The following is a 10,054-nucleotide window of genomic DNA, read 5'->3' on the forward strand; positions in this document are numbered from 1 at the left end:
GATAAAAAAAGAAAAGGAAGACAGAATATGATGATAAACAGTCCACCTCCTTTAATTAATATCCATTTAAATAGCACCCCCATGCAGCTTTTTCAGCGTGTACGTGCCAAACATAGAAACAAACACAGAAGGATGCAAGGTTTTGTATGCTTAATTTATTTCTCACTGACATTGTTGATGAACAAATACACATTTTGAAGCCTGGTACCTCCTCTCTCAGACTGACATGCAGATGCACAACAAAAGCAATGGAACACATCAGCATTTGAAGTGAACACTGAGGAGCTGAAAGTCTCCAAAAAACCTGCCTTAACATAATTGCGCTGGGTAGTGGAATTTCTTCATGCCAAGACAATATAAAAAAAAAGAAATAAAAAAAAAGAAATGTGTTGCTGGGATCGCTTAGGCACTTTCCAAAACTTTCACCATGAAATTACTGAGTAGCCATAATACTTCACACAAGGAAAGTTAGTATGCCATTGATATGTATCTGAACAAATAGCAGGACACTCTGTATGGAAACAGACAATTTGTTGAAATGTTATTACCACTGATTTGCAAAAACGGGGAAAAAGAGAGAATTTGGACATACGAGCAAACAGAGAAAGTTTAAAATTCAAACTGACAGCTATAACCTGATTTTAGAAGTTGAAGATGCGTCTGCTCCGATAGCTAGGGCCCTGTTCACACGTACATGGTTATTTTGAAAAACTGAGACATTTCCCTTCGTTTGTGCCCTTCGTTTACACGCAAACGGAGAATTCGCCTCTGAAAACAATTCTTTCTAAAAACTCCGGCCAGAGTGGAGATTTTGGACAACTTTGTTTGCACGTTTGCATGTAAACTGAGACAAACGGAGGTTTAGGCAGCTGAGGAAGTGAGGAAGAGAAGAGAGAGGAAGTGATTCGTTGCTGTTGTTGCTATTTTCAGGATTCTGATTGGCTAACGTGGGCTTGAGCTTCTCGTTACACTGCCACCTACAGATTTGGCGTGCTCTTGACGGCATATATACACGGGTACGTGTAAACGAACACTTTTCTGAAAACTGACAGCTGTGCACGATGTTATTTTTGAAAACGGAGAGGTTGAAATGTCCGTTTATGAAAATAGCCGGCCACGTGTAAAGGTAGCACCAGTCTGACTCTTCAGTGACACCTATACTTTCTTTATGTACAGTATTCAACGCTCTGTTGTAGAGGCAGCCATTAAGTTTTGGCATCCCAACTGTTGTAAAATGCTATGTTTGGGCACTTTGTGTTGGATTTACTGTAAAAATAAGCTGTCAACTATAGGAAAAGGAACATCAATTTAATGTCAAATCGTTGTAAATGCACTGCACATGAACATTTTTTCAGGATTTCTTTTTTTTTTCTGGCCCTGACAGTGCTCACTGTACATAAGAACTTCAGAAAGTAGTTAATATACTATGGAAAAATATAGCAGCTAATCCAGTGTTGGCGGACCACAAATTGTCAGTATCACTTAACAACAATCAGCTTCACACACAAAAGGAGGGACATGCTTATTGTACCTTTTATTTAAATGTTGATTTTTAAATAAATCATAAAAAAAGAATGAGTGGTACACTGCTGTTTTGAATGCTGCCACAGACCTTCAATGGCTGCTGCCACAGTTCTGCTGACCACTGGAGATGTTTTTTTTAAGTATTTCTTAATTTTCTTATCAGACTTTTGACATTACAGAAAAAATTTCTCTTAATTTGTTTCCCTAATATGACAAGCTTTTAGCAGCCTGGAGTGTTACTTGAATGAAGAACGAATGTATAAATCTTTCCTTTAGGGAAAACGAAGATCTGAAAAACATTTTGTGTGATGAGAAAAATGACTCAAAAATGAAAAAGACAATGTTCTGTATATTATTAGGAATTTTGGGACAGTTCACGTTAGAAGGCATCTGTCTGAAATAGGAATGTAAACAGTATGAGGTCAACTGTGGATTGCCTTTACCAAAGCCTAAGCATGTAGTTTGGATTCATGGAGGTTGAGAGATGGTTCTCTGGCAACACAGTTTCAGTAAAGGCTGTTTTTCTGCCCCACAGTGCTCTTAACATAACAACACATTCTCATGAACGCGTTCGTATAGTTATCGCACGAAACGTTATGCACACTAAAACGTATGATATCATACGAAAACTAGGAGACCGCCAGCTGGTCACGTGACATCTGCTACAGAGGTCTGTGACGCCGAGCGGCAGTTGCTAATTGTTTGGGCCGCTACAGAGCTTTGTGACGCGGCTACAGACCTCCGTCCCAGCTTATCGTATCAGCAGCAGTTGGTAGATGTGTTTAGCCGCTACAGAGCTCTGCGACACCGGCTCCGTCAGGTCAGCGGAAGTTAGTGGTTCAGTTACATAAGAATAGGTGACCGTGTGCCGGGTACAGAGCACTGCGAGCTGCCGATCATTGTTGGTGGTTCAGTTACCCGAGAATAGGTGACTGTGTGCCGGGTACAGAGCACAGGGAGCTACTGGTCGTAGCTAGTTCTCCGTCAGGTCAGCGGTAGTTGGTGGTTCAGTTACCCGAGAATAGGTGACTGTGTACTGGGTACAGAACCCCGCGAGCTGCCGGTCGTTTCGGCAGAGATTGCGGTTAAGTTTAGGCAACAAAAAGTAAGTGTTACGCGACGATGAAAGTTAAGTTTAGGCACCGAAACGACTAGTTAAGTTTAGGAAAACGATTGTGGTTTGAATTAAAACACTCCCAAGGAACACGCATTTCCTGGCTGAAAGTCTTTTGTTTTCCCTGGGAAGCGAACTCCGCTCCTTGGCTTGAAAGTCTTGTAACGCCAGCCGCGTTCTTATACAGCACCAATCAATTGGTGCACACAGCAAAAAACAACAACATGGAAGTCATACGAATTACAGTGCTTAATTTTTTCATAGATTTTCGAACGTATGGTTCATGAGAACAGGCTGAACATAATGTAGTTTAAGTATAACTGATTTATTTGACTTTCTTCTGAGCTGAATGCGGGCTTTGGTTTAGGAGTTCTTAATTGTCGTCCTGTCTGTGTTAAAAATGAAAGAGAAAAAACATTGCTTGCATGACACTTCTACTTTCAGCCTTCTTGCTATCACAGTTTACGAGCTGAGGTACTTTATATGGCTTCATTATTTTCTTAAAAAAAACTAATAAACAGTTAAAACGTTTCCAACAAGCATTCAAATAATTTTATTGACCATTAACCTACAATCTTTTTTATTACCCTCCTGCTCTTCTTCCATATTCCAAAGTGGTGCATTCATGCAGTCTGAAGTCAAAGGTGCCTCCTCTCAGACCATTAACAATATTCAGCCATGCAGAATGTAGTGTGTTTAAATTTTTCCACTTAAATATTCAAGAATGTCTTCCGAGGCCTTGTCAATGACTCCTGGCACAGTGGGTGATTGATAAGATCCTTGTTAGCTGCACCAGTGAGATGACTGCAGGGATGTCAGCTGGTCTGTTGATCTGTTTTGGTCCAGACTGAAATATCTCAAAATCTACTGGATGGATTGGAATTAAATTTGGTACAGACATTGGTGGTCCACCGTGGCTGAATCCTGAGGACTTTGGTGATCCCCTGACATTTCATACAGCGCCAGCTGCAGGTCAACATTTCCTCCGGTTGAACACTTCACGAGAATACCTCTGAAGCTTATTGCTGAATCCTGATTGATGATAATATAGCATGTTAACATTAGCATGCAGTGCAGCTGTGCAGAGGTCTGACAAACTACAGCTTGAAGTAATGGACGTTGTAACAAATCAGCAACAAAGGACTGAGCCTGACAAGCTGTCTGTGGTCGCCGAACAAAGGATAAACCCTTTTGATTTTCAACATGACTTGTCCTCAATGCCACCCTCATTGCCCCACTAATGGTAAGGATCTTTAACAATAGCAAAAATAGACTCTCAAATGTTCATTCACCCGACAATTTTGTTTTCTGGTGTGTAAGCATTTCAATGTCAGGGGCTGCTACCATGGCTAGAGGCAATATATCTTTCATGAATCTCATTCCCATTCTGGCTAGTAAATGTGCCATTTAGTGGAAGCTTTCACCTAAAAATTCTACAGCCTCATAAATGCATGTGATTCCAGCCTGTCAGGCCAGAAGACATCAGACCCTGTCAGTGTTAGGAGCTTCCTCCATCCACTGTGCTGAGCAGTTTGGACTTCCTACAGTACTGTATATTCCCGGTTGAAGTCACTTCCTAACACTGAGGATGGTCATCTGTAGACACTCCTCCTTCAGAGCCACCAGTTCTGTCTTGTAGCTGTTTGTCTTGTCTCTCACCAGCGTGCAAAATCTCCCCGCCGGCGGGGGGGGGGGGGGGGGGCGGGGGGGTGTGGGCGTGTGGGGGGGGGGGGGGGGGGGGAGGCGCTGTTGAAGCTGCAGAAAGTAAAGCTGAGAGAGCTCGGCCAACGTCGTGCCTCGCCCCCTCGTTGACAAAACAGTACAAAATGGGGTCGGCAACGCAGTTGAGGCTGGTCAGCGCCAATGATACATGGTACGCTGCAAACAAGCTCTCCTCTGAGCTGCAGTCACATGGCTTCTTTAGAAACATGACACTCCGCACCAGCAGGAGGATGTGGTACGGTCCAAAGCAGAGCAAAACGATCAGGATCAGACTCAACGCCAGACGTTGAATTTTGGCCTTTTCCTGACGCTCTGTTGAGACGTTGCAGCGCACTGCTACCAGGATCCCACGGTAGGCGACAAGCATGGCTGTCCATGGAGCGAGAAAGCCCAGAAATGTCCTGTAGAGGTTCATCCCTGCCACCCAGTCCTGCATGGGATACTTCTCAAAGCAGAAAGTGTGGTTGAATCGATCCTGGAAGAGCTCATCGTGGAAGAGAGGAGCAGAGTTGGCTACGATCTCAATTGTCCACACCATGATGCTGACCAGGATAGCTGCAGGACGTTCAGCAGAGGAGAGGAAAGAAGAGGAGTGAGAAATGTTTGACTTTGCAGCAACTTCTGTGTGAATATTGTATTGAAAGAAAACAGGGTGCTCTGAAATGAGACACATAAACGCAGCTAAAAGAGTCCTCAACTTTCAATTGATTGAGTGACACAATGTACCTAAGTAATAATTAATTTCACCAGTTCAACAGTAGGCTGAATACCATCTGTTTTAAAGAAAAATGTTATCTACAGGATACAATACTTTATGAAATGGTATTTGAGAGCCTCACTGTGACTCATATAAAGAGTTTCCATTCAAATTAGTAGTAAAAAAAAAAGAGAATTAATTATTTTGTATTTCTAGAAAAGCTGTTTTTTGAAATGGGCTTAAGGTACGTATCATTACATATTATTAAAAGTAATGACTTCAGCAGGCATCCTTTTAATTAGTTATTTATAGAAACTTCTTTTGACATGGAAGTGATCTTATCTCTACACAAACTTAATTTCCTGTTATGTCAGGGAATGGCAGATTTGAAGACGCACATCCACTCAGCGGGCTCAGCAGCAGCACAATTTGAGGAAATTATCGTCAAATGCATCTTTATCCTGCAAAAACAGGATGAGATGCAGTACCCCATTTGTCAGATAGGAAAGCACTGACTCATTTTACTGGAGCTTTTCCTTCCAATAAATGTTTCATTTTAGATTCATCCATCAGAAGTGCTAATGATGTAATTACACCTCTTTAACCAAGCTTAACTAAAGCATAATTCATTTTGATTAGTTTTAGCATTTTTTTTATTACGTAAAAAGGAAAAGCCGATCCTTAGCCCAACATACCTGTTTTGATTCGTCGAACCTTGCCAAAGCGCAGTGGATATGCTACGGCCAGGTACCTGTCCAGTGATATACAGCAGAGGAAGGCGATGCTGACGTAGATGTTGGTGTAGAAGATGAAGCCAAATAGCTTGCAGCTCTCCTGACCGTGGATCCAGTCATCGTGCTGCAGGAAGTAGTCGATCCACAGAGGAAGAGTGGTAATGTAGAGGAGGTCAGCCACTGACAGGTTGATCAGGTAGATGCCGAGCTCATTGCGTTGCCGTACCTGGAGGGATGAATGTGATGAAGGGAAGGAGGGGAAAGATGAAGGGAGGAAAGGATAAGGAGGCAGGAGTAAGAGTTGGGGTAAAGAAGACAAATGGATGAAAATAGAAACAATGTGCAATTATAGAGAGGGTTTAGAGTGTTTTGTTCAACATCTGTGCTTTTAGTTAAGTTAAACCGTCAGGAAAAGATTCATAAGTGTGGACTCATGCAGTGTCTGTGTCTGCTTTTCATGCACATTTTTAAAACGTGACAGAAACTGATGTGTGTATTTCCATGAGCTCTAAATCATTTAGCCTCGTGAAAGTCAAAACATGGAAGAAATGCAAAGTCTTTAAATGACTGATTATGTCTGAATGTACTATTGTTGTATAGTGTCTCATAAAGATGAATATATCCAATGCCTTTAAAAACAAAGAAGTGCACTTGGTAATATACTGCCACTTATGAGCGTACAACCACCACTTGGGCTTGTAAATGAGAGAGAGATGGACAGATATTTCGCCAGCAGCAGTTAAACTTGTCCTTTTTATAGCTTCCATTAAGCTTTTCTAATTTGATTTGTCAGCACTTGGATTCACATCCAGCTACTAGGAGACAGTTCTGTTTCCCATGCAGTATTCATATTACAATGTTAATATTTAAGCAGCATAGTTAAACTGCCCTGGTAAATAAACAGCACGCCAAGTATGTTCAGGTTTTGGATTCAGTTCAGGTGTTGTGATTTACGAAGCTGGTGGCTCTCAGCAATGCAGTTAATGCTGCCGAGCACTGAAGGGTGTGTAGGAACTACAATAACCACAATGCACCCATGACACAGCGCACCTGTGCTTCGAGTCGTGCTGTGCTTGGGCCAGGGCTCAAACTGAATGTAGAAAGTGGGTGTTTAGAAGTTGGAGAAGTGGCCTTGATGCTGAGATGGAAGCAAAAAAATATGTTGAAATGTCACTCACTTTTATGAGTTGGTGAACTTTCTTGAATGAAAAGTCAATAACAATTCTGTCTGCTGCTGCCAAAGTAAACTGACAGTCTGTGGGAAACACTGGAAATGTTTTATGCTGTATGAGAAAATATCACCAGTGCTCCTTTGACTGTATGTAGCTAACCATGTCAGACATGTTACATGGAAAAGCTGTTATTACACAGTGACATTTATGTTACCTATTACTTTATAGTAACAGTAATTAGTTACAAAACTCATTACATGACTTCCCTTCTTCTGTCATTTACAGAAAATCGAACATTGTTTAATGAGCAGCCAGCCCACACATTAAAGCTGCTACTACTACTACTACTACTACTACTACTAAGTGTTGCCCTTGCTTCACACATGAAAGCAGGGACTGATTTTAATAATGATTTTAATCATTAATATTTAGGTTATAAAGTAGTGTATAAAAAAAGTACAAAATAATCTGAGCTAGAACTCATTACATTACTTGTATGTTATTTATCTAAAACTAGTACAGTGGCCGTTGAAAATGTGCCTGTTTGGAACGGGCCGATTGCTTGGCCTGTGGCATTGATGCTTGTAGAATTCTTCAAAACCAAATTGTACCCCAAAATTACTTACAGAAGGACCCCAAACCACTTAATATGCAACTCCACTGTATAGGCTGCTGCTGACTTACAGTCTAGGCTACTAGAGAGAGAGAGAGAGAGAGAGAGAGAGAGAGAGAGAGGCAGTGTTGTCTCGTGTCGTATGATCATTAACGAATTTAACACTTCAGCAGAGGTGTTAATTTCCATACATGTTTAGTGGCTTGACAGTTAACGGGGAAGTAGGGGATTTGATCCGCGGGGGTATTTTGGCGACGGTAATGTTATTAGTGTTGTAAGTTTTATTTAATAATTAGCCCGACCCAGGTTGAGTCTGATAAAAACTGCTGTGTCTGCCCTGTTCAACTTATGTTCTGGCTCTGGTTAGAAGTGGTGAATGTAGGCTACAGCTCACAGCAACTTAATATGATATAGTGTCTGGCTTTTGTTTGATACTTAGTGTTGGCAGCAATATCCAGCAATCATGTAATGTTGGATGTAACGTTGGAAGCAGGAAAAACTGTACTGGAGTCCCCCCTGCTGTTAAGCGTTCTGTGTGTGGGGTCTGCGTGTGACGTGCAGGTTCCCCCCAAAGACAGACTAACACACGCATACATACATACATACATACATACATACAGATACGTCTCGCTTTAGTAGATAGATGCCACTATATTAGCTGCATGTGTGTGTGTGTGTGTGTGTGTGTGTGTGTGTGTGTGTGTGTGTGTGTGTGTGTGTGTGTGTGTGTGTGTGTGTGTGTGTGTGTGTGTGTGTGTGTGAGTGTGTGTCCTCCTCACCTGCATGTAGGCTGCCCACAATGCCATGCAGTTGGTGGGCAGCCCCAGAACAATGACTATGATGTAGAGCGTGGGCTGGAAGAACTGGTCCACCTTACTGTCCACATCACAGAAGGTGATGTTGCACATTGTCACGTGTGAAATGCTCTGAGTGTGTTTGTGAGTGTGTGCAGGTGTGGGATGTGTGTGTGTTCAGCTCCTCTCAGCTCTGAGTGTCCCTCTGTAGTTTCACTATATTCCAGCTCCAGCAGTTTGACAGTGACATGCCGACTCTGGCGTTCTGCTCGGCTACCACACGGCTGTCTGACGTGAGCAACAGAAGACAAGAGAACTGTCATGTCCGGGGCATTTCATGCTTCCTTTTTTCTTAAAACACTATCCTTCTCGCCCAGGGGCCTTGCCATGTCGTAATCCTCATTCACGCTTCATAGCCAGCCCTTGTGTCCCTCAACATGGAGGAAAAGAGAAGAAAGGAAGGAGCGAGGGATAAAATGTAGCGAAATAAAATCTGCCTTATCGACGCTATGCCAGGCCTCCTGCGCCTGTACAGAGCCTCATCAATCTTTTAGAGATAAGAGGTCTGCCAGGTTTTACTCTAAAAAGGAGAGGCTGAACATCAATGTGTGTGTGTGTATGTGTGTGTGTGTGTGTGTGTGTGTGTGTGTGTGTGTGTGTGTGTGTGTGTGTGTGTGTGTGTGTGTGTGTGTGTGTGTGTGTGTGTGGGTGTGTCTCAAGGTCCCGATGACACACAAAACTCCTTGGGGATGCTTGCACTAAAACACAAGAATGGCTTTACAGAGCTTCACCACTATGGAGCCAAGAGGCCACCCGCTTACCCCGGACCCCCGAAAACCCCCCAAAAAAAAAAAAAAAAAAAAAAAAACAAAAAAAAAAAAAAAAAAAAAAAAAAAACACCCTGTTAAATTATGTTGCTTTATAATTAAACATACTACAAAACAAAACAAAGACTAAATGTATTTATTGCATAGGACATGATCTACCTAAAATAAGAGAACTATAAAAAAGCGACATGAATAAGATAAATAGGAATGAGATAACAGAGGCCATTCCTACCTATTTAATGTTAAATGCAAGTTTTACTATTGTGTCTTGTCTGACAGCATCATATCTGTATGAGCTGGTCTCAGCTCCTTATCAAAGCTGAATTATTCAAACCCAAGACCATACAAACAAATGGAACTACAGTATTGTAGATCTCTTGTACATCATTTTCTACACATTTCGCTGACAGTTTTGAGTATCTTTGGAAACTGGAATTTTAATTAAAAGTTCTTTGGGTTTGGACAATGTGTGGCTGAACAGCATTAAATTAAGTAATAAAGTTAACTGAACACGATGCTCTTTGTGCAGCAATTTACATCCTCCAGTGCTCATACCATTCAGGAATGGAGAAATAAACAGAAAATCTGTCAAGACTGCAGTTTGTCCTTCATTTTGCCTGCTTGCCTTGTCAGATGCCAAGCTCTCCTTACACCCCAACCATTAAACTTTGTGTTACATTTCCTGTATTTATTTGCTGTGCTCTACATTTAGTTTACATATACTTTAAACGCACTAGGATTTCTTGTCACAAGACTCAGACCTGCAGTTAGGCGTTTGGTTATTTGAAGTGAAAGGAATCCCTCTCGCGGTGAAAACAAACCACTCCAAACTGCCTGGAATGAACACACCCTCAACA

General features: G+C 41.8%; 1 protein-coding gene across 1 annotated transcript; it reads right to left on the minus strand.

Annotated features, from left to right (window-relative positions):
• Window positions 1-1,004: 1,004 nt before the first annotated feature.
• gpr4 (G protein-coupled receptor 4) lies at window positions 1,005-9,185 on the minus strand. Its single transcript, XM_039787130.1, is given in 4 exon segments — window positions 1,005-4,387; window positions 4,389-4,915; window positions 5,753-6,017; window positions 8,356-9,185. Coding segments are annotated over 4 exon segments (1,101 nt in total). The 5' UTR covers window positions 8,485-9,185; the 3' UTR covers window positions 1,005-4,207.
• Window positions 9,186-10,054: the final 869 nt, after the last annotated feature.

This window comes from Perca fluviatilis, chromosome 2 (assembly GCF_010015445.1).
Source record: "Perca fluviatilis chromosome 2, GENO_Pfluv_1.0, whole genome shotgun sequence".
Classification (NCBI taxonomy): domain Eukaryota; kingdom Metazoa; phylum Chordata; class Actinopteri; order Perciformes; family Percidae; genus Perca; species Perca fluviatilis.